Raw genomic sequence first — 25,841 nt, 5'->3', positions numbered from 1 at the left:
ACGTCGTTGAAATACTCATCATCAACCCAATAATCACGCCTCATCAACTTTGCAGCTTCATCAGATGAGTCTTCAGATGATGTACTGGTTGCACTACATTCTTGCACCCCACTTGGCCCGGGATAATCGCAATAAACTCCCGTGCCGTCAGTCTTACACGCTAATCCGGTGTAACACTGTCGAACGACCCATGTTCCCCAGACACACTGTCCGTAAGAGAAGCCGTTGCATGCTAATTCCCCATGAACGGCACAAGGAGCTCCCTGAACTGGACAGCTCACCGGACTGTCTGAAGATATACTAGCCAATGCTTCTGCACCAGATGAGGACGCAGACCCGGTTTCACTAGCATTAGAATCTTCTGACGACGTAGTTGCCGTATACGGAGAATGCGGAATAAAAGTTAATGACGTTGAGGTTGAGGTAGTTGCTGATGTGACTGTAGTACTAAAAACGACTTCGAGATCGCTCGTAGTAGACAAAGTATATGTGCTGGTAACGGCTGGAGCAGTCACGGTTTCTTCTGCAGTCACCGTAATGGCGCTGGCTCCATTTGCTCCAGTCACAGATATCAAAGTGGCAGATTCAGAGAAAGCTTCTTTCTGTGTGCTTGATACCGCAGTGTCAATATCACCTGCACTAGACGTCATAGTGGCTATACTGATAATTGCGGTAGTAGTAAAACCATCGCCACCAACCATTGTCGTGGTAGACACGCCGGCAGTAGGGAATGCAGAAAATGTCGAGACAATAGATGATGATGCAGCGGAAGACCCCAGTAGAGTAGTTTCGGACGGTAAATAAGCGGTCGAAGATAAGCGCGTTGTAGGTTCTGAGATAGAGGAATTCGCTACAAGAACTACCGATGCATCTGTCGCATACGGCGGCCTGGCAGTGACCGAAGTCGAGACCGGAATAACAGAAGTTGTTCTTGACACACCAACCACAGGATATGTAGCAGTAGAAGATGGAGCGGTGGCAGTTTGAGAGCTAGTCGTACTTAAGTACCACGTCTGTCCCCAGTTATCAATAGAAGAAACAGTCACCAAAGTCACAGACAAAGTGGCAGCTTCACCCTCACCTGAAGTCCACATTCCGTCATCGTAAGAGGAAGCGGCCGCTGTCGCGGTCTCTAAAGAGCTCGTGGGTTCAACCCAGTAATCAGACGAAGATACCTCCTCCCATTGTGACGCAGCAGAAACAGTCTCAACCGGCTCCCAAGCCTCGGCACTGGATGTCGCAACAGGATCAGTCTGGGAATACCACATTCCGTCATCTAATGAGCTCGAGCTAGAAGGTTCCCAAACTGCCTCGCTAGAGGTTACCTCGCCCCACCCAGCAGATGATGTCTCAGTCACGGAGGTTGCATAATCAATTGTAGTCGATGAGGCAACCCAGTAATCCTCCGTGCTGCTTGTTGGAGACTCCGCCCATACCCAAGGGCTGCTGGTGCTAGATTCTACCGTCTGCCACTCATCCGAGGTTGCGGTTGCATAATCAGAGCTCCACATGCCATTGTTATACGACGTCGAAGATCCACTTGCTTCTTCAAGGGAGCTTGCAGCTTCGGCAGGTGCCGTGCTAGAGGCAATAGTTGTGGCAGCCACCACAGTCGACGATACAGAGGAAGCCGTAGCAGTTGTTGCACCGGCAAGGGCTTCTTTTGCAAGTTGAGCGTAATTCAAGCCGTTAGAATTGTCTGGGATATTGTTATACGCTTGTGACGCATCCCTATCAAGATATTAGATTACATTCATAGAAAAATAAATGTCAAAACATACCACATCATTATACCACCAAAGCTAGAGTAAGTAGAAGCAAGCTCCGAAATTGCCGAGCTCAAAGTATTGATATCTACATAGCCCGTACCAGCAGCACTGGCGGATGCCGGAACGCCAAGGTAAACTTTGGCATCTGGATTGTAGCCTGACGACTTAGCAAAGGTATCCCATGCAGCGAAATTGAAAGTGGTGCTTGAGTCACCAGCCTCCCAAAAATTGATACCGCAATAGTTGTTGTAAAACTGAACAAAATAGAAATCAAAGTAAGATGAGATCATGGCATCGTTCAAAAAGGAGTCTGGAATCGGACATTGTGGTGCACCAGAGATATACATGCGTTTTTCACCGGCTTCAGCATACGCATCATAGTATTCACGCATTTTGGTGACAAATACCGAGTACCCAGTAGAGCTACCGCCTTCAATATCGAGGTCGAATCCATCAATAACAGCCGTACCAAAAGGTCGGGTATCAGAATTACCACCGCCAAAAATATTCCACATCGTAGTTGCAAATGTCTCTGCCTCTGTGTCGCTACTAAATCCATAAGACCCACTAGAGCCTCCAAGTGAAAGAAATATCTTTTTTCCATTTTCCTGGCAAGTGGCAATATCGGTTCTGCGCTGTCGCGTTAGATATTGGTATTATAACGAATAAAAAACATAACGTACGCGAGCGAAGGACAATCAAGAAGCTCGCTATCTTCAAAGTAGCTACCCTCACATGCACCAGCAAGATTTATAACCGGCAGCCCATCTGTACCAAAAAATATAGTGACGAACGACATAAGAATGATCTATGAGTTCAATTAGTAATATTTAAATGGTAGAGCCATAGGCTTCACGACTCACATCATTTGTTGAATCAGTGCAGTAACTAGCGAGGTCCTCCTGCGATCCCACAGCTCCGTAAGAGTTTTGACCCCAGTACATTGCTAGATTCGAACTCGCAGCGGCATCAAAATCGGCTTGAGCATGCTGTATTATCCCTGATCCTAGAAAAACAAGGATCCCGGACGCAAGACGCCAGAGATGGGTTTTCACCATGATGTGACCACCAGTTCAATTTAATGAGCGAGAAAAGGCGATAGAAGAGATAGCCAAAAATTAAAGGGAGAGACCAATATTGAGAATAGCAGTCCTATTAAAATATATAGAAGACTGCTCAGATTTCCAAAAGAATGACGAGAGGTGAGGGATGTAAGATGGAAAGAGACGAAGAAGCAAACGTAAACTCCACCAGAGGAAGAGTGGAAACACGATATTGATCGCCCACTGCGGCACGGATCAGCTTCCTCATTTTGGCAAACGACTCAAATGGTCAAGCGAGAGCATCTAATTAGTGTCGAGGAAAAGAAGCTTGCCGTACCGCAGTTACCAAATTGCGGACTGGGTACGACAGTTTTGACTGATAAATGACGGTACCGCAAGCATCTAGATTGAGTATCAAGTCGAAGGCAAGAAAGGGCAACGTCATTTTCTATTTTGTTTCTATTTTGCGAGAAAAGTAAACAGAAAGCTTGGACGAAGCCGCTCAAATCTCTTGTGTAGATATCGCCATTTTGGGTTGGCTAATGAACTTTGGTAGCCAAATCTTGGTTTGCCGAACCCTAGATCCTGCCACCTCTGGTTTATTTAGTCTCAGGTTCGTTTATGAAGTACAAAGGGTTGGCTACCGATTTTTCACTTATCAATCAAGTTTTTTTTTGATGGGAAGTTGCGAGTAATCAAGACTTTACGTTGAGCAACGCTCTTTGGCAAGAGGTAAATTGCCCAGAAGCAAAGTATTCTATAGCTGCTCGGCTAAGTTTCGACATTTAAAAGAGCCGCGCAATATGCGACTCTATGAGGGGAATTGTGTTTCGGTGGGCTCGAGAATATATTTACGATATGCCGAATGGATGCTAGCGCGACGCGTTGTGTGCGACTTAGATGTTATCATAACTCAAATAACGGCATGCGCACACTAATCACATAAACAAACGGTTTGCTCAAAACCAAAACCACCTAACCACTCAGACTCTGGCATTTTTGGTCGGCATGACAACAAACACAGTTTAGCAAGTGGGATAGATGAGACGAAAGACAAATTTTAAGCATATTAACATGATCCACTTTACTGCTAATTTATGCTGTCGCATATGCAAGGACAGTCTGAGCGCGTAATGTACCCTGCGTCTTGAACTGGGAAGACCGCTGCACAGCGGGAAGTAGCGACTTGCTAGCGCCGCTGCCATGGCAACCATCTCTTCTCAAAGTTTTTTGCTACACCCTCCGATATTATCAAACCGTGACGCTTAAACTCACTGGAACTAAGTACGATTTGCCCCACTAGGTACTTAGACTGTGAATATAATGGAAACTCATTTTGTATACTCCTTGATTAAAAGCAACTCGGATATGCAATGATCGTATAGCTCATCTCTTCTGCAGAGAATAAAACTGCAAAACAAAACATATCGTGTGTGCAAACGAAATGACTAGATTGCTTCAGTAACTAATTACTGACTACGTATTGCTAAATAATTATTTTGTTCTAATTTTTTTATAATCATCAGAACTTGCATCGGAACTATATCTGCGTCCCAACTCTAATAATAATGACTCCACGAAAATGATATCTCGCAATGCAAACCCCAAAATCAACGGCCGAAACTCCTAGTGAGGCCAAATAGTTCCATAAATTCCAGGTTCAAGTCCGAACTCGCAGATGCAGTCCAGTTTTAAATAGTCGAGCAGCAAATACAAGAACGGAAGACAAAATAACAACGACACCGCAAAATACAATGGTTCCATTAAAACCTCCAGCCGAGTCCAAAATTGCACCGGCAACCGGCGTGCCGATCAGCAAACCTAAGGAGCAGAACGCAAAAACCATGCCCATTCTTGTTCCCAAGACACCCAAATGTGGTGTTACGGCAATAATGCAGGAAGGTGGTAGCGAAACAAATGTGCCTGAAAAGAATCCGTAAAATACAGCAATGCATATCAGACCAGATTTGGTGGTTACTGCCATCCACGAGAAGGCAATAACAGCTGCAATCAGTCCAAATGGAGTGAGAATGTTCATCGGTCCAACTTTATCAGCGAGAAAATTTGGAATGATACGTCCAAAAATCGAAGCAGCATTGAGTATTGGCAGCAAATAAAACGCCGTGGAACGCTCAAAGATCCCCTTAGTAATTGCATATTGCTGAATATAATAAAATGGCACATATACGCCAATAAAGCCAAAAAAGACTGCAATGCTCAATGCCACAAAGGGAGGTTCACGAAGAGCGCTAGCGTCAAAGAGTTTACGTGGACCAGTCGAAGGAAGGGCACGCAAGCGCATCACAGAAAGCACCCATAATTGGGTACCAAACATAATAAACCCAATCACTCGGGTTGCCCAGCCGAATCCGAGGCGAGGTTCAAGACGATGAAATATAATAGGATAGAGAACCCCGCCAAGAGACGAGCCGGAGGCTGCAATTCCGGTGGCTAAAATTCTTTTGGTAGTGAAATATTGCGGTAGAACGGCTACACATGGGATAAACATGCAGCCACTGCCTAAACCAACAACAATAGCCTGTGCCAGCATCACCTGCCAATATTCAGTGCACAAACTGACCATCATCATTCCAAATGTAATCATAAAGGTTCCAACAACAATAAGAGAGCGAAAGTATCCCTGATCAAACATTGGACCTGTAATGAAGCCTATCATCAAAAGTAGAAAGTTCTGTAGGGAACCAATCCAGGCAATATCGCTAGCAGTTTTTCCTGACAAATTTGTCTCGACGTAATATGCTTCAAAGGCACCAAATGTATTCGAGATGCCCCTGGTACGAAAGGTTAGCATTTTGCAAAGATATCAATAAAGGAATAAACATACCAACTGTTCATAAACAGAAAAAAGGAACCGGAAACTTGTAGCCAGGCGACCAAACCTCCGTTTGGAATGTCAGCTAGCTGGTTTTTCTCGAGCACTATTTCACTAGCTTCAGCATCTTCAGAAGTGTTTTTTTTGTCGAGTCCCTCTGTGTGCTCAGTGTTTTCAAAACCTGTCTCATCATCATATTCTGCATTAACAAGACTTGGGATGGCGGTAGTATCGTCCGTGAAGTTGCGCGCTGACGCAATAGATGTACCGCTTCTGAGAGAGGCTGTTTCTGAAGTCATGTCTGACCTATTTGCATATACCTTGCTCAATTATATAAGAACTAATCGTAGCGCCGATATGCGTTTGTAGTAGGAGCTAATTTATGGTAACCATGCTTTTCATTAGAAGATATCTTGAGTATAGTCTAGCGTTGACTAATAAATATCAGCGTTGACTCTTTGTTCTGCTTTGTAATATTGCTCTGCCTTACGTGCGGCTGAAAGTGTAAAAATCTCGGTGGCCACTTGGGCTTCGTCTATTTAAAAACCCTATAATGTTGTGAGATTTGCACAAATGTTACATCAGAAAATATTAATTTCCTTCAAGCTTAGTAATATATTGACACATGGAAAACGCTTGTGGTAGCATGATGTCACTCATTATATGTGGCGATTGTGAAAATCAATAACTAGTAAATAATCTCTGCAGACATAAGGCCTATCAACTACAAATAGCGTCCCTCAAAATTGCATTTTATCGAACCCTCTACTGGCCTCTCGGCAATAGCAAAAGTTATCCGAGAGCTATTAAGTTATTTTATTACAATGAATACACGGATACCAATTACCAATTACCAAGAAGCCAAGAGCTTGTTCGATTACCTTAGATGATAGCGCACGCGAGCTCTGGAAAACTTTATATAAACTCAGAATCAAATAATATTTTTTTATCTGCACTATCCGGATATCAGACGCCAGAATAACAGATTGCTGTCATCGGCCCGTCTCGGGGTCCATTTTTTAGCCAGTCCAGCTCGAATCATTTATAAACAGTAGTAGATATTAATATTACTAGATTTCATTTAAAAAAAAACCAGCTTCCAGTAGTTGAATTCTTGCCAATTATCTTGCGGTGCAAGCGTAAAGGGTGTGGGAGATCTACGGAGCCAACTGGCCTACTAATATCTTGACTAGCCTATCTCAGGTCCCAAGGAGTCATACTTCACTCTGTTTCTGCTCTCTACCCGCATATACACCATTTTTTTACCTGTTCAAAGTATAACCATGAGCTCAAACATAAGCGAACTTGAGATTGAAGAAGTCTCGGAGAGTGACCGTCTTATCGACAGCGGACCTATCGACCAGGCAAAAATCGAGGAAGCGGCAGATGAGAATGAGGAGGAGGTCCTCAAGACAGGAGCTCTTCTCACCATTTTTTTCTCGTTGCAAGTTGGTGTCTTCCTTGCTGCAGTTGACGGAACCATCGTTGCTACTCTCACTTCTAGAATTGCTTCGGAGTTTAACGCATTCAGATCTGTGTCGTGGATTGTAACTGGTTATCTCATCTCACAGGCTACTTTCCAGCCGTTATATGGAAAACTTTCTGATATTTTCGGCCGCAAGCCGGTTTTATTGTTTTGCAACGTAAGAAGGGATTCTACAGTCAATACTGAATTATGTTGAGTTAACTTTTTTTTTTCTAGATTGCTTTCGGTGTTGGTTCAGTGCTTTGTGGTATTGCGCCTAATCTATGGTTCTTAGTCTTTGCCAGAGTCGTCGCCGGTAGCGGTGGCGGTGGACTGTTCACAATGAGCGCTATTGTTCTTAGTGATATCGTACCTCTTCGTCAGCGCGGGTTGCTGCAGGGAATTGGAAATATTGTTTATGGAAGTGGAGCGGCCATTGGCGGTGTCGTGGGCGGTCTGATGCAGGAAGCTTTTGGCTGGCGCTGGACATTTGTCATGCAGGGCCCAATAATCGTTCTTTCTGTTTGCGCTATTCTATTTAATCTTGACTTGCCAAAGACTCCAATCGATAGAAATCTGCTCAAGCGTATCGATTACGCAGGATCTGCGACAATGATAATTGGACTGTGCTTGTTCCTGTTCGGTGTTAGCGCTGGTGGCACCTACTTTCCCTGGACCAGTTCGCTAATCATTGGTTCTTTGGTGCTTTCGGTTATTACCCTCTGCATGTTTGCCTACATTGAGATGTATGTTGCCATCGAACCTGTTATTGACATTTCTGTTATCAAAAACAGAACGGTCTGCGCGTCGGCACTGACTGGCTTCAACCTGTCGATGGGGTACTTTACAAACATTTTCTACGTTTCTATGTATATGCTTACAGTCCGTGGTGTCTCTGCTACTGACTCCGGAACCACTTTGATCCCTCAATTCTTGGGAACTGCCTCGGGATCTTTCGCCGCTGGTCTTTACATGACTCGAACTGGCCGATACTTTCCTATATCCGTTCTAGCTGCCTGTTGTCTTTTCTTTGGAATGTGCTTTATTGCTAGTATCAGCTATGACACGCCCCGTCTTATCGTCTCTGCTCTGCTGTTTATTCCTGGCTTTGGTGCAGGTCTCTATTACACGACTACGCTCGTTGGAATGATTGCTGCAATTCCTTTGGAGCAACAAGCGGTTTGTACTTCGGTTGTCTATGGTTTCCGTACCATCGGTGCCACTGTTGGTGTAGCAATTGCCAACGCTATTTTCCAAAATGTCCTCATTCTCCGTCTAGAGGACAGGATTACTGGTCCCGGAGCAGAGGATATTATTCGCAAAGTACAGGACAACGTTGAAGAAATCGCTCTTGTACCTGATGAGTTGAAGCAAGTGGTTGTTGAGTGTTTCTTGAGCGCCTTCCATGCTGTAATGTACAACACTACATTTCTTTCATTCTGTGCTGGAGTTTCTTCGATGTTCATGAAGGAACATATTCTACATAAAAGTGTGCAGAAGAATCCGGTTGCACATACATCCATGGAGTAATTTGGGGCAGGAGTAGTAGTTGATTTTGGAAGAGGAGATACAAAAGAATGTGGAACGGATCATGGCATAAAGTAGAATAAGTTAAGAGAATCTGTTAACTTATGAATGAATTAAGCGGTCAATTGGACAGCACATACACGACTTGTCGATTTGGGATAATGATATCACTTTTAACATCTTAATCCAACCTCCCAGATCTAGCCGGCTCACCATCTAAACAATAGATAACATATTTTTAGAATGCTAACGCTATTACAAATTGTGTCTCCTCTGAACTCTACCATCCCGCATCCTCAACAACGCCTTGCAATTCGTTATTTAGACCCACCAGCCAGACATATTTTCCTCCAAAAGCATGAGTAACAGCTGTAACCCAACAACCAAAAGCAGAGCTCGTCCATCCCCGAGAGCTATCCGGAACTTTCCGACGAGTAGCTTAACCCAGGAACCGCAATCAGGTTAGCGATTGACCGGACGAGGATCAGTAGTACTCAAGCAAGCGGTGCCGCTCAGGAACGGGTATGCTCAGGAACGCGCATACCCGTTCCAGTCCCTTTCGGGTTCCGAGGAGGCGGTACTCCCTCAGATTCGGCCCCAGCAAATACCAGAATGAGTTGCCAACCTACGTTCAAGTAATAGTTCTGAAGGTGTATCTACTGTCCAGCAGGAGTAGCGAAGTGGCTCACTCAACCGCTGAAATTGACGATAGTAGGCGTTGAAGCGAGCATGGCCAGCGCGTAATTGAACAATCCTACGTTCAGACCCTCGCAGACCTTTGAGCTGGGTGCGGATAAGGGGTCTGTCGCTCTACGCCAAACTGATATTACAGCATTGAGTTCGTTATAACGAGAATTTTATACTGCGATTGCTATTTCACGTGCTGTCTTTTCTAATGCTTGAGATCTTTACCTTTGGGAGTTACAGATTTTTTTGCGGCAAATCGCGACTCGCGCGCGATACCAAATAGTAATAAATTTCTAGTTTATCAAGTCGTGAATATTCAAGATGCCAGAATGGAAAAAAAAGGTACACAGATTGCGTTTTTCACATCATACGTCTCTATTGATACCTCCTTTTATTTCTCTCGATCAGAATCTACGCGAAGGTCAGCTCAACCACGTGCGCCCACATATATGTTCCCGGGCTGGCAGGCGTGAGCATGATGCTCTTCCCAGCCTCTCCCGCGGCATCAGGGGTGCTGAACATGAACGGGGTCGCGAGAGCGGCTTGGATGTTATTTTCAGTATCTGTGTAGAGTACTTTCTTGTTCGTCGACCATGGTCCGACGGGAGTGGCTGCGTACTCAATAATATATGCTGTCGGATCTGCAGTCGAGACATAGATCATCAGGTATGCTCTGTGGTATTGAGAGTAGAAAATCGATCCTCCGGCCTGGAATCGTCCGTGCTCACAGGATTCGCAGTCCTTGTTTGCCATCACGAATTGGTCATCACCGGTGAGCGAATAGATAGCGTCCGATGAACGATTCTTGGTTGCAAGCGGCTCTACAGAGGTCCAGGTCTTGGACGAGTTGAGCCAGTACTTCCAGGTAGACTTGTCGGACACAGTATAAACCGGAGCCGAGGCAACAAAAATATCCTGGTAGTTACCGTACGAGCTCGAATCAAGTGCATACATGTAGACGACATGATTAACTAACATAGATGAGAAAAGACCATAGTTGTATTGTTTCTTTGCCGTCGCGCCATAGAGATCTTCGTAGCGGGTTACTTCAAGCGTGTTGTTATCGATGTCGAGCGTATATTCGACTAGGAACGAACCGCGGGACTCGTTGTTTGCGGTCCAGGACTCCCAGAACTGTATCGCTTTGGTCGAGGAAATCGATGAGCAATGCGAGCGCGGGAGTGGAGCACCATCCTCGCTCTCATTATCGGACTGCGGGATAACACCCCAGCTCAAGTCGCTAGATGATGATGGTGATAGCCCACCGCCGTCAAGACCAAATGGGTAATCATAAATCTCATTTGGCGTCTCCGAAGATGGCATAGCAACATAGAACAGTGACTTGGTATCAGTTGTTTGACTACCATCCGGTGCTCTAAATACAGTAGTTTGAGAATCGCCAGTAAACCAGAACGAATTGTTACCAATGGGACAAAAGGTCATCGGAGCACGGATGTCGGGGAATAACGAGCAGTAGCCGCAGTCGTCGCTGCTGTAAGTGATCTCGCCATAGTCTGTGTAGTTCTTAACCTTAAACTGCGTGTGTTTAGGAGAATGCGTGTACGAGGTCTTTGGGTAGTAAATTGGGGTTTCTTGCTGTGGGAAGCCTGAGATTGTATTGACGAGAGTGTCTGCAGTGGAGACGACTGCGAGCGCCAGCACTTGGAGGATCAAAAGTTTGCCGAGCATAATTGTTAAAATGCTGAGTTTATGAAACTTAGCTAATGGCAAATACAAGAAAATTTATCAAACAGGACTTTTGAGCTGTTTATATTCGTGCACCCTCGCACCATGGACAAGCTACGGTTCCATGACCGCATCTTTTTCCTCATCTACAACAACTTTGGTTGAGAGGCTTCGCCTGTTGCAGCTATTTCAGCCGCTTCAGCCGCTTCAGCCTCTTAGCGCGGCAGCGCTGAAACAGCAGCGGTGGCTGTTGCTTGCGTCAATAAATCAATCTCATCGTGCCATTTATCTCAGCCACCCAAAACATGCGGCTAGTCGGTTGGTTAGCTATATATTCAAGACGCTGACATGTCACATAAGATCTCTCATATGCGAACATCTTGCACTTCGTCACTTAGAGTGGGCTATAGCTAGCCGGAACTTTCCCACGAGTGGCGTACCCAGGAACCACAACTAGGCTATCGATCGACCGGACGAGGCTCAGTAGTACTCGAACAAGCAATGCAGCTCAGGAATGCGCATACTCGTTACAAGCCCTTTTGGGTTCCGAGGAGGTGATGGTCTCTCAGATCCGGCTCGAGCAATTGCCATAATGAATAATAGGTCAATAGATCTAGCAACTGCTAGATTGCGGAGCTAGTGAATCACGTGACAAACCCTAATCCGCTAAACGCGTCGCGCGTTCTTTGAATATCTGCCCGCGCACCAAGCAATACGCTTGTGCAGTTAACAACCTTGATCACCACATATTGTCGGCTTTCGTAAGCGATCTTCTGATTTATTAGATTTTTGACACCGGGTATCATAATTCAGGCTTTTCCTATGACCCGGAGTGAGTCATTTGGGTTTGAAGATTTGCTGCCGTCGTCGGATAATGAAGAGCTGCTAGCTTTGACTGAACCAGATCCACCGGCCAAGCCGCCTCCGCATAGCTCAGAATTATTAGCAGCGCAAACGAATAAGCGTTCCTATATGATGCTGACGCACCGACAAGTCGATCTCTTTGGGCGTGCTGTTGGCGTTGCTTCGGGAGCTATCGCTCGCAGTACTGGCGCGTTCGTATCTCGAGGCCCTCGTGAGTTTACACCATTGTATTCTAGTAGACCCGAAAGGTCGCACCATACACTAGTCAATTCTGCTCTAAAGACTTGGGTATATCCTACCAATGTTGCAGTGCGCGACTATCAACGCAACATCACAGAAAAGGCGATTCTCTCAAACTCACTAGTTGCACTTCCTACCGGTCTCGGAAAGACCTTGATAGCAGCTGTCGTCATGCTCAACTATTATCGATGGACCGCAGACTCCAAAATTGTTTTTATGGCCCCAACCCGCCCACTAGTTACACAACAGGCTGAAGCATGCTACAAGATCGCTGGTATTCCTCGAGACGATACCGCATTATTTGTTGGACCGGCCGCAAGTCCGGCAGTTCGAGCGCCTATTTGGCAAGAGAAAAGAGTGTTTTTTTCGACTCCTCAAATTGTTGACCATGATCTAAAGAGTGGAGCTCTTGATCCAAAAAAAATTGTCTGCCTAGTTTTTGACGAAGCACATCGCGCGTCTGGTTTGTACTCTTACGTTAAAATTGTTCAGTTTATTAAACGTTTTAACGAGGAAGTGAGAATCCTTGCTCTATCCGCAACTCCTGGGCCTACTGTCGAAGCTGTACAAAATGTGATTACAAATCTTTCATTGTCTCATGCCGAAGTTCGAACTGAAAAGAGTGACGATGTTATCGGATTTGTACAAGGAACTGAGATCGAGCATTATTCGGCCCATCTCAATGCTGAAGGCCTTGAGATCCTCTCATTATTCGGTAAAGTACTGCAGCCTTTGTTGACAGAGCTGAATAATGCCAATGCCTATCATGTCCGAGATCCAGAGAAGATTACTCAATATGGGTTGGTAAAGGCCCGAAGCGAATTACGCCAAATGGTAGCTAATAAAGGTATGCACGAAAGTCAAATGTGGAAATCTGATAAAATTCTGGCTTTTCTTACGACTTTGGCACACTCTCTTTCTTTGCTAAAGAACCACGGGATCAGACCTTTTCGTGACTATATAATAAACTGGGAGAAGGCACAGTATGCTTCTGACTCTGGAAAGCCAAAAAAACTTGGAAAATATGCATCTTCAGTAATCAATACGAGAGAATATAAAGAAATGATACAGAAGTCAAAGAGTTATTTAGATCAGGGTGTTTCTAGTCATGAAAAGGTTGATATGCTAGTTGCTACGATGGCTGAGTACTTCAGTCGCGAGGACGTGGCAGCTGATCAATCAAAAGTTATTGTATTTTGCGAGTTTCGCTCTTCCGCAGCTGAATTACTACGGGTATTATCGGAAGCTGAGAATGTGAAACCTCATATTTTTATTGGACAGAGTGCTTCTAGAGATCAGCGAAATGAACAAGTCGGACAAGGCATGTCTCAGAAAGAACAACAGAAAGTAAAGAATTTTGCAAGGACTGCAACGTTTGTGATGCTAATCATTATATTTTTTTAGGTTCTTGACGAGTTTAAGGCAGGAACATACAACACGCTTATAGCGACTTGCATTGCTGAAGAAGGTCTTGACATTGGACAGGTGGATATGATTGTCTGTTACGATGCCACTGGTTCTCCGGTTAGAGGTTTGCAACGTATGGGTCGAACCGGACGATTTCGTAAAGGCAGAATCGTGTCACTTCTTACAGACTCTGAGCGTTCAAAATTTGATCAAGCGATGGAAAAATATCAACAAATCCAAGATTCAATAAGCGACCAGTCAAATTTTGAATTTATACCTTGCGCTCGAATATTGCCAGACAGTATAACTCCAGAGATCGACCTGCAGAAAATAAACATCCCACCAGAGAATGAACGTGAGCCAATTATAACGACTAATGCGAGCCGAAAAAAAAGATTAAAGGTTCAACCTAAAAGATTTAACATGCCAGATGACGTCGAGACATCCTTCACGACTGCTTCAGAACTACTCACTGACGGAAAAAAGCGCGGGCGCCCCAAAAAGTCTCAAGAAAATACTCCGTTTGATAGTGAAGGTGAGAAACCAAAGAAGCGTCGCTCTGCAGCAGCTTTGCAGTCTCAGGAACCGGTAGCAAAATCCAAAAGCGAAATGCCATCCGATTATGGACTGCTGACCGATCAACAAGAACAAGATCTAAAGAAGCGCTTTGGTCAAGGTCATGAAGGAGATAAAAAAAGCCGTACACATGCAAAAGAATACGATCCTGTACTGACAGTAGCGCAATCTAATAAAGGCACGGCGCCTGAAGGCCGTATTGGGAAGTCTACGAGAACACGGCAAATAGAAGAATTTGTCGGTGCAGTGCGAAGCGGGAATATCTTTGAGACTTCAGATGATACGGAGCTAGTAGAAGATCTTAGAATAGTGGATGGGGAATTTGTGGAGGACATTATTGCCAGAATGGAACAGAATCAGAAGAAACGGATGATTGAGGTCAACTTGGATATTCCGTCATTCAATCTCACGCAAAACACAGACAGAACAGATATGTCCAGCGATGTTGATGACATTACGGATATTTCACAACTGAAATTTACTAAAAGGTAGTTTACTTTAGTAAAGAATTTATTTTGAACTATCTATTTAGAAGAGGATTGCAGTTAGCACCCTCCAGTTTCACTTAATACAAATCTCACTCTAATAATTCATTAAAACTTTAATCACCAGTAACATGTACATCTAAACATAAACTTGCATAAGCCAAAAGCGATCCTACTTTCTAGCTCCTGCGCGTACGCCGCCCTTCTTTTGCTTCTTCGCTACAGGAGCCTCCTCGTCATCATCTACGACATCTCTGTCTCGACCTTTAGCCTTGACACCTTCAACTTCGCGAACAACAGATGTGATAAGAGTCGAGCACCTTCGTGAAATTTCTAAAGGTGTTCGTGATAGGAAGAACCAGTCAAATCTGAACATAGGAGAAGATCTGATCGCATCTCGAAGTAGCTCGTAAAGATTTTCGCGATCCAGTCCAAGTCTATCCAATTGAACAAGTAAAAATCTATCTTCTTCTTCCGTATAGACTTTCTTGGAGTTGTTGACGGGATAAATAATCTGTAGCTGCTGCAAAGGAGCTTTGTAGCGATTGATCTTTTGACGGAGAAGCTTTTGCTGGTGATTGAGCTTCCGAGTTCGCTCTTCTCCAGCCTCAATTTGAGCGATATACTTATCATAACCTTCAATCTCAGTATATCTATCCCAAAATACCTCGCTGTATGTTTTAACTTCATCAAATGTCTTTCCTTCGAATTCACTCGCAATCCCTTCAATATTTTCACGACCGTACTTTGCGTTCAGTTGGATGAAATGAGTGAAATCTCTTCTAGACCAATTGCTGAACCCGTCATTAGCTAAGGCCCTCTTCTCTTCTTCTTCTTCTTCTGTCAACGGTTCAGCCTTGTCAATTTCACTTTGCTCATACTCTCGCTCTGACTCACGCTCGTCCAGATCCTCATCATCACCATCAGGTAAGGGAACTTTGTAACCTTGCTGCTTTCTAAAATAAGCCGTCTCTTTGTTGTGGAGCTCGAGGAGACGAGCAGGGTAAAATTGGTGATCTTGAGTATGGACTTGCTTTGGGGCACGAGGGGCTTTAGGCGCACCGGCTGTGCGGCCTCCAGTCTGCAGCACGCCTTTATAGTACTTATCAACCGAATATGTTTGCTCTTTTCGCTCACGCTTTGATGGCTCAATCCAGTTGAATTGTACCCCCTGCTTACGCTTCGCAAAGTCTTCTCCATTCCATTCATACGCCGAATCGCTGGTAAATTTTTGCAAGTCATCAAGACCGAGTTTAGCATATCTTGCATTTAACTCTGCAGTGCGACTTTCCGACTTCTTCAAAATTTCATCAATATCATCCATGGCTGTGACTGAGGCACCACCCTGTTGGATAACAACTTGTGCTCCGTGTTGAATCATCGTCAGCAACTCGTCTTTAGAAGCAGCATTCTTAGTGGCGTTTTGACTACGTCCCTGCTGAATAACAAGTTGATCCAATCGCAGCTTCTGGGCAGCACGTTCCAAAACCTTTTCTTCTATTGCGTTTTCGGTCACGAATCTAAAAACAACAACCTGCTTTGTTTGTCCAATTCTATGAGCACGATCCATAGCCTGCAGATCAGCTTGAGGATTCCAATCAGAGTCATAAAGAATAACAATATCAGCAGTCGTAAGATTGATTCCGAGACCACCAGCACGAGTGGTGAGCAAGAAAACAAACTTGTCAGACCCAGGTTTATTGTACTCATCAATGGCAGCTATACGGTCCTCATGCGCAGTAGAGCCGTCGATTCGACAATACTCATACTCTCTAAATAAACAGTAGTCTTCTAGAATATCAAGCAGTCTACTCATCTGGGAAAAAATCAAAACACGCGAACCCTGCGCTTTGAGACGTTTCAGCAACTTATCAAGCATCATCATTTTGGCGGCGTTCTGAATAAGATGCTCGTCTGTAGTATATGGTGGACCAGGCTCGGCGCCTTCGAAAAGATAAGGATGATTACAGCACTTACGCAGCTGCATGACGATATTGAGAAGACGAGTTTTTGATTCACGCTTTCCACCAGCTCCATTGACAGCATCAATATCTTTTTCCAGAATTTTTTGGTACCACCTGACTTGCATCTCTGACATCCCAATATACACGTTAATTTCTATGAGATCGTTAGTATAACATGAGAGTACTTTACGAATTTCTCACTTACCCTTTTTAGGCAGTAAAGACTTTTCGACATCAGCCTTCACACGTCTAAGCAAAAAAGGTCTGAGGACTTTGTGTAATTGCTGTACCACTGTATCCTGATCAGAATTTTGGCTCTCAAACCATTGATCAAAAACATTTGAGTCTGCAAACACGTCAGGAAGCAAGAAATTCAACAGTGCCCACAGTTCATGTAAATTGTTCTGCAGAGGAGTTCCAGTGATCAGCAAACGATTGCGCGAGTTAAAAACTCGAATGATTTGCGAAAGCATTGAATCTTCATTTTTGATTCTATGAGCTTCATCCACAATAATATACTCCCAAGCAAATTTATTAAGATGAGTTTTCTCGCGCAAGATCATTTCATAGGACGTGATGCAAACGTCAAAATCACTCGTCAGAAGCCTATTACTAATTAAATCTGCGCGAGCTTCCTTTTGGCCTTGAAGGACAAGAACGTTAACTTCTGGAGTCCAATGTGCAAATTCACGCGCCCAATTGTCCAAGGTTGACTTTGGGACAGCAACAAGATGCGGGCCTTTAACGTTTTTCACAAATCTCAAATATCCTAGGAATGAAATAGTCTGTAAAGTTTTGCCTAGACCCATTTCATCGGCAAGAATACCTGAGATTCCGTTCTCATGCAACTGAATGAGCCAATTGAGACCCTGAACTTGATAGTCTCGCATCTTTCCGTTGATGAACGACGGAGATTCTGTAAAGACAGTAGCCTCAGTTCCGTCTTCTTCCTCACCGAGTAGAAGTTCCGCGTCTTCCTCTTGCTCTGTCTTACGATGACGCCGATCATTGTTGGAAGCTTTTTTAGGTCGTCCCCTCTTCGATTTCACAACTGCATCGGCAGCATCAGCTTCTTCCAAGATTTCTTTGATTTCCTCATCGTTTTGAGCTCGAATATCGATGAAATGGCGGAAAAGATCTATTCGATATTAGGATTCTATTCCATCATCTGAATTTCTAAATTTACTGTAGCTTACCAGTGAGGCCAATCAAGTATCGAAAGCGACGAGCGGAATCGATTATCTACCAGAAGTCAGCTATGGATGATATTATAAAAGTCGGCCGATGAGATATTACCTTTTGTCTGTCGAGCTGCTTCTTTTTGGTCATAAGCTGTTCTTTTGACTTGGCTTTAATATTTTTCTCAGATTCAGACTCCTAGAATTACGCGTCTGTGTAAGTATAATCAGAAAGCAAGCGGTTCTCCAAAGCCATACATAAGCCTGTTCATCGACATTTTCTTCGCCGGACGGTGGCGCGGTAGACGCGTCTCGATCAGTCGCTGAGGGTGGAGCCATAATGCTCGATCACTCTATACAATTGATGTTCAAGCACAGAATACAAAATAACAAAACTAAGAATCAATAGAATCGCAGCAGCCTTGGGAACTGAAGCGGTATGACAAAGTGCGACGGAGGAGTGACGAGACCCAGAAAGGGGCGCGTGCAAGGACGAGACGCGATGGATTTACGCATATTAGTGCATTATGCACTATCCGCATAGTATAATATTGATATATGCATATAACTGTGCTGTTTTTGCTTTTACGCTGCACGTGATCAGACAACCTCATCAGGTTCATTGTCAAATTCTCTCGATAAACCCCACAACGAACAACAGTCGACAGAATTCATGGATCTGCCTAGAGACGATTCGTACCTCTTGGCTTCATTTAAAGAGGCCGCCCTGAGCGTTACCAAACTGTATCGGGCTGCCTCGCGCGATATTGTGAGGGCTAGAGAAAGTGGATATAGAGAAGCTATAGATGACGTGTTGTCAGTTATAGCCTCTGGCCAAGATATATATGAATGGGCCTTAGCACGAAAATTCGCATATGAGAATGATCAGGAGGAGGTGGAAAGGAAGTTGCCAGCTGAATCGCAGCAGTTACATCCAGACAAGAGGCCACAGCAGTCATCACCAGCCGACCGAGAGAATCAACAAAGTCATCATCTTCAGCATCAGCAGCTGCCTCAGCGAGCTGCGGGAATGGATTTTGCTATGGAAGGTGGAGAGTTTACGTTTCGGTCCGATTTGCAGTTAGATCGGTCATATCAACTGCCATCATCTATGGCTGTGCAGCAAAATACAAGAGATTATCTGATGATAGCCCCAGAGGATGTTTTGTTCCATGCAGTTTCTGCACAGCTCGAGGAAGAGCAACATATTGCAAATCAGCATCAGTCAGCGCAGAATCAAGAATTGGATGACCAGAATGGCATGGACATTCAACCGCACCAGCATCAGAATACCATACTTATTAATGGAGCGTCGGGAGGTGTTAAGCGGCGAACATTAGAATTCGAAGACGCAACAAGTCGAGGTCCGGATTTCAAGCGGTACCGATCCTGATTCGTATGGCGTGATTTATATCTGATTTATATAACTACGTAATGAGCATTTGAAGGGGATTTCGTTGTTGAATAAATTGTATATGGTTTGTTCTTTATTGCATTAGTTTTATTCTTATAAATTATATAATAATTTTATGACATATTCGACTATCAATTAATTCAACTCAGAAAGTAAGAATTCAGTCAAAATATTCATATAATAATATGATACAAAATGACCGGTATCCTCTTGATGGTAATAAGTTAAGTCGTTCTCAGGTCCATATTTCTCAATCCACTCCTTGGAGAACTTGTCGGGAACAATGGTGTCCTTCTCGCCATTCAAGATTAAAATTCTTTTGCCTTTGATGTGCGTCAACATTTCATCTCGCTCGAGATACAGCTTTTCTAGTGACTTTGGCCATTCAGGTGTACCTTCAGGAATTTCAGACACGGATTTGTAGCCAGCAAGTCTGTCAATTAAAAGATTTGTCAAGCTGGTGGTACCAACAATTGGAATAGCAACCTGAATCCTTGGCTCTTGAGCTAGCATATTCCATGTTACATGGCCGGAGAGAGAGACGCCTGACATGATGAAGGCAGTTGGGGTGAAGAGGCCAACAGTGTAGGATTCGAGATATTTGATTATTGTTCGCACATCTTGACAGATACCATCTAATCCATATCCAAAAAATTAGAACCTGCAACGAGATGTGAATTTTGAAACGAAGTACTCACCGACCATGGACAGCATATCTTGACTAATTTCAAAACGTATTTTAGCAACTTCCAAACGAAATTTCAGGAAATACATGCAACTTACGCGTGAGTTGGGTTTCCGTTGTTCCATGATTGTCTATTTCAAGTCAGTTGAAAATACTTTTTTGGCTTATTTTTGCCATCACTCAGATTTGTGCTTACATAGATACCGTGTCGATAGCTCGCGTACCGTGGTTGCGGTTATCCATCGTGGCAACGACGAAACCATTTTTGTGGTCCTTCTGGCCCAGATTATAAATCAATTGATGAGCCAGATTGGCAGAATCAATATGAGACCTAGTGCGTCCATGGCAAGTAATCAATACAGTGGTTCTGTCTCGCTGAGCAGCGGTAAGCTCTTCAACTCCATAGAGATAAACAAGAATGCCAGCGATATTGATAGTCTTCTCCGAGGCGCGAGGAGTTGAATCTGGAAGAACAAAAGGAGCGTGAAGAAGTTCCGATGCATCCATTGTATATTTTGTAAATATCTCAGAAGCAATAAATTAGTTTTCGGTTGGCAATGTCAATTCTCGCTGGCGCGATAATGGTCCTAAATAATAGCGACTAAGCCGCACCACGGAGCTGCTCCCAGGATCGACTTCTCCAATTCTCCTTTACTCGCTCATAAATACACAGCAAAAGATGGCATCACCCGCACCTGCGTCTACTGACGTGGCTCAGAGCTTATTGCCAATATCCGAGCGACCTATGAATCCGCTCATAGCTGCTCATCTGGATCCCATTGCTAATCAGTATGGGTCAAACTCGAAGCAAGCCGGCAGCGCATCATCGCCTACGACCACTTCAGGAGCAACAGCAAGCTCGACAACTGCATCTGCTTCTGCTAATTCAGTCTCGACTACTCGCCATCCGTACAAGTCATTTCGGAAGAAGTATCGAAAATTGCGTCTTAAATTCGATACAGCCATGCGCGAAAACGAAAATTTGATAAGTCTCGACATTTCTGCTCGACGGACCATTAAGAGACTTAATGCAGAGAATTCCCGATTATTAGATATGCTCATGGATCTATCAGAGTCAGGACATATGGAAAAGCAGCTAGCTGTCCGAGGAATAGATGTTGAGGGCGCTCATCCTGAAGAGATTGAACGTGATCAGAAAATAGCTAGTATATTGGATATACCCCCATCAAGTGTCTCTAGATTGTCTTTAGCAAACGGTAACGGGGAGAATGGGGTTATAAAAAATGGAGACCAGAATGGCCATGATGACGAGCTCGATAACCACGTTGATTTAGCTGAGCAGATGTTGATGCTGCAAAATGATTATGAATCGGACTATTAATATGTGATTTTAAATATGTCAAGGATGGCGTTTTCTGTATTTTATCTGTCAAATGTAAATATTTTTGGTCTAATCCAGTAACTTATATTAATTTGCATGCTACAAGTTCCTCGGTCCATGCTCCGAAATCGTCCCACCCCTACCGGCTTATAAAAGGTTGAGAATCATCCAGAAGAAAGCCAAAATCGAAGCAGCTCCTTTAGGTGAGACCTCTACTGCTGCACCCGTAGAAGAGCTGGCAGTTGCGCTTGATGAAGTAGTCGAGGACGAGCCGCCACTGGATGACGTTGCAGAAGACAGCGCAGAAGATGAGACCGCACTTGTACTGGAAATAGCGGAAGATATAGTCTTTGCAGCTAGCGATGAGGCTGATGCAGCTGATGCAGCTGCGGCGGAAGTCTCCGCACTCGTCACTTCGCTGATAACTGTGAACTTCTGAGAGTACACAACTGTGTCGGTATCGTTTACGCTAACTATCTCGAAATAGTAATTGGTACCCATAGCAGTTCCCGAAGGAATGATATATCCGATATTGCCGGTATTCTCAATGGCGGTAGCCACAGTTGAAATGTTTTGTAAAGCATGAATATTGTTGCCTTGCATCAGGTAGATAGACACGTACTGAACATTGTCGTCAACTTTCCAAGTAAGAACCATCGTACTTCCAGCATCATATTTTTGACCTTCGGTCGGATAATAGGTGGTGGAACTGGTAGAATTTGAAATCGAGAAAGACTCTGAATAGTACGGGTGGTCCTCGTCGGCCTCCGGAATCAGAGAAATCACAAAATCATCTCCCTCTGAAACGTTGGTCGGAGCACGCCATGTAATTGCACCTGTATTTTCAATAGAAGTAGCAATCGTATAAAGAACGTTGCCTTCATCTTTATCAGTCTCAAGATAAAACGAGACCAAAGCCGAGGAAGAGGCAGTAGAATTCCAGGAAATAACGGCTGTATGTCCTGCAGTTATAACGTCGCCATCTAACGGAGCAGTAAAAATATATTCTTCTTTTTGTGCAGCATAAGCAAGACTGGCGGACAGTACTGGAAGAACCAACCAAATGGAGCGAAAAAGCATGATGAGCAGCTACAAGTCTAAGATGGGCGGTTACAAGTCTAAGATTTGGATAGTAGCTGTGGACAGACCCGCTCATTAGTTTATCGCAACCGCCGCATGCAGACGGAGTTCAGATTAGCAAGCCGACTAACCCAATAATCTCGATATTATAATTTTGCGGTGCATAAATCAATTTTATATAAAAGAATCCTTTGAGCATTGATATTCTGTATAATGCACAGAATAGAACTTCTGTTCTGTATGGAGAAATTAATATTGTGTGACCCAGTATGTAATATCATTGAATGTCAATCCTTAATATTAACAGTCGACGGTAAGTACAAGAAAATTTGCTAGATCAGTGCCAGGATGACTCTTATATGTCTCTAAAAAAAGTACGAATAATACAGACTCCTAAAAACCATGGTTATGTGGATCTTTATTTACATCTCATCACAATTGCCTCACGGAAGATAATATCCACTCCTGTTAGCATGGCTCTGTCTTAATTCTATTCCATGCGAATCTTCCGAACTCGCGACTGTCGAGTTATGTCCAAACCCAGTCATGAGCCTACCGTAATTTTCCTTTGGGCGAGGCATTCCTACGGCTGTTTTCTGCTCGTCAAATTGAGCTCTGACACTGAACGAATCGTCCTCTGCAATAAGATTTCTTTGCGGTAGGTCAGCCTTAGTAGAACTAGTAAGCAAGCCTGTCTCGGGACGTTGATGGCTATATTCCAGGTCAAAAGATTCATTCAATCTCGAATCAGGCAAGCTTTTCTCCTCACGGTCCATAGCAGACAAAAGAGGGAGAACAACTTGTGAATTGTCTTGGTCCGATTGCGATAAAAACGAAGAGCTCCACTTATCGAAATGGGTGACTAAACTCATATCTTGACTTAACCTCTCTTCGAGGGTGTCCAAATCGTGCAACAATGTCAACGGTGTACCCCAGAATTTCACATAGCTTTCATACGCATCTCTCAATAATTTCCATTTGCAGATTGTGGCGGTGGGCGCAGTGTCTCTCTTGAAAACGCGACGGAATATCTGTGTTGATGCAGCAAGCCAAACAATACTCGAAAAAAGAGGATTGACATATTTCAAATGCTCATCATCACAATTCACGAGAAGATTATATATATTGTCGCCAGTTTGGAGACAAGAGTCAAGTCCCCGCCCGTATACTTCGACGTTGGTGGGAGCCGAAGATAAACCGAGAAGTTGCTCAATGGGCAACAGCATTTGAACTGTACCTTCAATTGCATCCTGGACAACATAAATATGATAAATCAAAAACCGCGCATGCTCAATGGCTAAAAGCATACTAAATTTCTCGCTGGCCAAATGGCGAGATGATATCACTGCATTTTGTCGCAAATTGGTTAAATCATCAAAACTGTGCAGGTCTTTGGGCATACTACTGCATGCATCTCTAAAGGCAACAATAATATTTGAAAATTTGCTATAATCCTCGCTAGAGTATTTCGACCTGTAAGCATTTCTGAAATAATGAAGCAGATGAGCAACTTGATCGTCTCGATCCAAATCTGAAAGTAGAGTCTGCATATTTCCTCTACTTAGGACTTGTGCATTACGCATTAGCGATATAAATAGGATACGCCACGCTGTAGGACTCTCATTCTTGCAATCAGCGAGTGATTTCCAGCGTTGACGAGGATCTCTATGAAGCAGACATGATTGTTGATGGCGAGAGAAAAACCAATGGCTATCAAGAACTGGCAAATAAGTGTCGATGAATTTAGCATCTATAGCTGTAGGTGACCTCCGAATGACTGATGCAAATGCATCCATCTCCCATAGCGCCCACCAGCATCGACGCTTTTCTTCATTCAGAATCCAGTTTCTGATAGATGATTCATCCGATGGCGACTCATTTATGCCCTCGTAATCAACAAGATGAAGATGGAGCTCGTAAGCAACTCGGACAGATACTCCCAGAAGCCTCCACGAAGCGCCGCGTACCCCAGTAATGAGCTTGTAAAAAGTTGCTAGCGTCATCGCCTGTAAGAGGCAGAAAGGTGGTGATGCGTCCGAGCAAACGGCAAGCATTTCGTCTATGTACTTCATTGAGATACTGTGGAAGTACTCATGACATTTTTGCCCATCAGCGCTTATTTGAGCATTTCTGTCGGTAGAGCTATACTGACACCGAGTCGAAATGGAAAGCATTGCGGCAAACAAGGCAACCAAATATCTGTAGTCGGCAATATCTCTGATTTTGTCGCTGAACGACGGTTCGTGAAAGAGAGAAAAGCCAACAGACTTTTCAAAGTACTCGCTTATCCTAAAATTGTGTTATAATAAACCAGCGGCATACATAATGCTTCGTACTTACAAATGCTGACAAACATGGATGGTGAGATTGAGCTCCTTACATGCCCTAGTAAGGGTGGTTTGGGCGCAGGCAAGCTTTATCAGGAACCCGTCAATAGAAGAAGAGCTACTAGCACTTGCCTCCAAGTGCGTTGTTGGGGTCTCATGCTTTGGATGGAACATCGACGAGACGGTAATTGCTCTCACAAAATTCAACGCGCAGTCGTTGGATTCAGCTATATCATCGACCTTTCCTCCATCTGGGATCAGTAAATTTTCAGTAAGTTTAGCAGACGACAGCTCCTCAGGCATTCCAGTCGACGCGACGAGTGATACAGTATCAGAAGCGGGCTGACTCTTCCTGCGTCTTTTGAAAGTAGAGCCTACTCTGTATTAGTTTAATTCTATACCAAACACCAGTCAAATCAATTGCTAACCAAACTTAGGACCAGGTTTGAGTCTGACATTAGGATAGGAGCAATTTTGCGAAGTATCACGGCAAATTTTGCACACAGGATATTCACGATCACTAGAAGCTCAATTAGAAAATTACTCTTGACAAGCGACGACATACAACAGACACCATTTTAGCTTTCTCCTATGAATACTTGTTAGTCATGATATATACTGCACACTACTCCTTTTTCCGAGTAGTCGCATAAGCAGAAGATCAGATCAAAAATACTACCGAACAAGACGGTCCATAGTTCACGTACTTTCTACACATAAGGCATGCGAGATCAGGTTTTTCTGCCGCCGGATCATGATCACTTGACTTTGAGAGCTCCATGAACAGAAACTTGATGAATTTATGCACTCAGACTATTCAAGACCATCCATATCACGAGACAGTGACTTAAGAGTGCTTCACAATTGAATCGGAAAGAGCGTTCACATTTGCGGGGCTATTCCAATGTTCTAAAAATGAGGGGTAAGCCGGATGAATCATGTGTGCGCTAGTACCACATATTGCGTAGAATTGCAACAAGGTCCTGTAGTCTTTAAACGCATCCCGAATGCGATACGAAATTGAATATAATAGATAATTGATATTCTAATATTAAAAGTAAATTATTAGTAGGGAAAATAGAAAGCCAATTTGTAAAGTGAATGGGGTGGGATAACTTCGGCGAAATTCCTACAAATAAAAAAAGAAAGTAGGGTTTAGTAGGGTTTAGTAGGGTTTTAGTAGGGTTTAGTAGGGTTTAGTAGGGTTTAGTAGGGTTTAGTAGGGTTTAGTAGGGTTTAGTAGGGTTTAGTAGGGTTTAGTAGGGTTTA

The 25,841-nt window shown here is 43.8% G+C and overlaps 11 protein-coding genes across 11 annotated transcripts; 4 read left to right on the top strand and 7 right to left on the bottom strand.

Moving 5' to 3' along the window:
• Positions 1-1,753: 1,753 nt before the first annotated feature.
• Positions 1,754-2,827, bottom strand: V2V93DRAFT_327772 (glycoside hydrolase superfamily; the record flags this gene model as incomplete). The annotated part of the gene is made up of 3 exons (XM_066907572.1): positions 1,754-2,399; positions 2,453-2,577; positions 2,633-2,827. The coding sequence occupies 3 exons, from the start codon at positions 2,825-2,827 to the stop codon at positions 1,754-1,756; spliced, it is 966 nt and encodes a 321-aa protein (XP_066763733.1).
• A 1,186-nt stretch (positions 2,828-4,013) lies between these two features.
• On the bottom strand, positions 4,014-6,140 carry V2V93DRAFT_349836 (major facilitator superfamily domain-containing protein). Its single transcript, XM_066907957.1, has 2 exons — positions 5,658-6,140; positions 4,014-5,604 (listed from the first exon to the last, which is right to left on the bottom strand). Exons 1-2 carry the CDS (start codon positions 5,942-5,944, stop codon positions 4,473-4,475), a joined length of 1,419 nt encoding a protein of 472 aa, XP_066763732.1. The 5' UTR covers positions 5,945-6,140; the 3' UTR covers positions 4,014-4,472.
• A 592-nt stretch (positions 6,141-6,732) lies between these two features.
• Positions 6,733-8,901, top strand: V2V93DRAFT_75173 (major facilitator superfamily domain-containing protein). The gene is made up of 2 exons (XM_066912782.1): positions 6,733-7,288; positions 7,348-8,901. Exons 1-2 carry the CDS (start codon positions 6,929-6,931, stop codon positions 8,638-8,640), a joined length of 1,653 nt encoding a protein of 550 aa, XP_066763731.1. The 5' UTR covers positions 6,733-6,928; the 3' UTR covers positions 8,641-8,901.
• A 684-nt stretch (positions 8,902-9,585) lies between these two features.
• On the bottom strand, positions 9,586-11,423 carry V2V93DRAFT_75175 (uncharacterized protein). Its single transcript, XM_066912783.1, has one exon. It carries the CDS (start codon positions 11,011-11,013, stop codon positions 9,736-9,738), a length of 1,278 nt encoding a protein of 425 aa, XP_066763730.1. The 5' UTR covers positions 11,014-11,423; the 3' UTR covers positions 9,586-9,735.
• A 562-nt stretch (positions 11,424-11,985) lies between these two features.
• On the top strand, positions 11,986-14,589 carry V2V93DRAFT_327888 (P-loop containing nucleoside triphosphate hydrolase protein; the record flags this gene model as incomplete). The annotated part of the gene is made up of 2 exons (XM_066907578.1): positions 11,986-13,461; positions 13,519-14,589. 2 exons carry the CDS (start codon positions 11,986-11,988, stop codon positions 14,587-14,589), a joined length of 2,547 nt encoding a protein of 848 aa, XP_066763729.1.
• V2V93DRAFT_374436 (SNF2 family N-terminal domain-containing protein) lies at positions 14,590-18,310 on the bottom strand. Its single transcript, XM_066911242.1, has 5 exons — positions 17,983-18,310; positions 17,843-17,923; positions 17,743-17,788; positions 16,752-17,684; positions 14,590-16,700 (listed from the first exon to the last, which is right to left on the bottom strand). The coding sequence occupies exons 1-5, from the start codon at positions 18,061-18,063 to the stop codon at positions 14,755-14,757; spliced, it is 3,087 nt and encodes a 1,028-aa protein (XP_066763728.1). The 5' UTR covers positions 18,064-18,310; the 3' UTR covers positions 14,590-14,754.
• Positions 18,311-18,375: 65 nt separating this feature from the next.
• On the top strand, positions 18,376-19,295 carry V2V93DRAFT_374434 (uncharacterized protein). Its single transcript, XM_066911241.1, has one exon. The coding sequence runs from the start codon at positions 18,398-18,400 to the stop codon at positions 19,115-19,117; it is 720 nt and encodes a 239-aa protein (XP_066763727.1). The 5' UTR covers positions 18,376-18,397; the 3' UTR covers positions 19,118-19,295.
• On the bottom strand, positions 19,185-20,395 carry V2V93DRAFT_374430 (Alpha/Beta hydrolase protein). Its single transcript, XM_066911240.1, has 4 exons — positions 20,020-20,395; positions 19,922-19,954; positions 19,837-19,859; positions 19,185-19,773 (listed from the first exon to the last, which is right to left on the bottom strand). The coding sequence occupies exons 1-4, from the start codon at positions 20,328-20,330 to the stop codon at positions 19,274-19,276; spliced, it is 867 nt and encodes a 288-aa protein (XP_066763726.1). The 5' UTR covers positions 20,331-20,395; the 3' UTR covers positions 19,185-19,273.
• A 64-nt stretch (positions 20,396-20,459) lies between these two features.
• Positions 20,460-21,238, top strand: V2V93DRAFT_374428 (IEC3 subunit of the Ino80 complex, chromatin re-modelling-domain-containing protein). The gene has a single exon (XM_066911239.1). It carries the CDS (start codon positions 20,503-20,505, stop codon positions 21,163-21,165), a length of 663 nt encoding a protein of 220 aa, XP_066763725.1. The 5' UTR covers positions 20,460-20,502; the 3' UTR covers positions 21,166-21,238.
• On the bottom strand, positions 21,035-22,330 carry V2V93DRAFT_374427 (uncharacterized protein). Its single transcript, XM_066911238.1, has one exon. It carries the CDS (start codon positions 22,243-22,245, stop codon positions 21,313-21,315), a length of 933 nt encoding a protein of 310 aa, XP_066763724.1. The 5' UTR covers positions 22,246-22,330; the 3' UTR covers positions 21,035-21,312.
• A 77-nt stretch (positions 22,331-22,407) lies between these two features.
• V2V93DRAFT_374423 (fungal-specific transcription factor domain-containing protein) lies at positions 22,408-25,464 on the bottom strand. The gene is made up of 5 exons (XM_066911237.1): positions 25,280-25,464; positions 25,147-25,161; positions 25,001-25,092; positions 24,586-24,946; positions 22,408-24,534 (listed from the first exon to the last, which is right to left on the bottom strand). Exons 1-5 carry the CDS (start codon positions 25,351-25,353, stop codon positions 22,689-22,691), a joined length of 2,388 nt encoding a protein of 795 aa, XP_066763723.1. The 5' UTR covers positions 25,354-25,464; the 3' UTR covers positions 22,408-22,688.
• Positions 25,465-25,841: the final 377 nt, after the last annotated feature.

The sequence above is a fragment of the Kockiozyma suomiensis genome (genome assembly GCF_038497685.1).
Source record: "Kockiozyma suomiensis strain NRRL Y-17356 unplaced genomic scaffold V2V93scaffold_14, whole genome shotgun sequence".
In the NCBI taxonomy this organism is placed as follows: domain Eukaryota; kingdom Fungi; phylum Ascomycota; class Lipomycetes; order Lipomycetales; family Lipomycetaceae; genus Kockiozyma; species Kockiozyma suomiensis.
The sequence above is the reverse complement of the archived record's forward strand: the minus strand, read 5'-3'. Positions and strand labels throughout refer to the sequence as shown.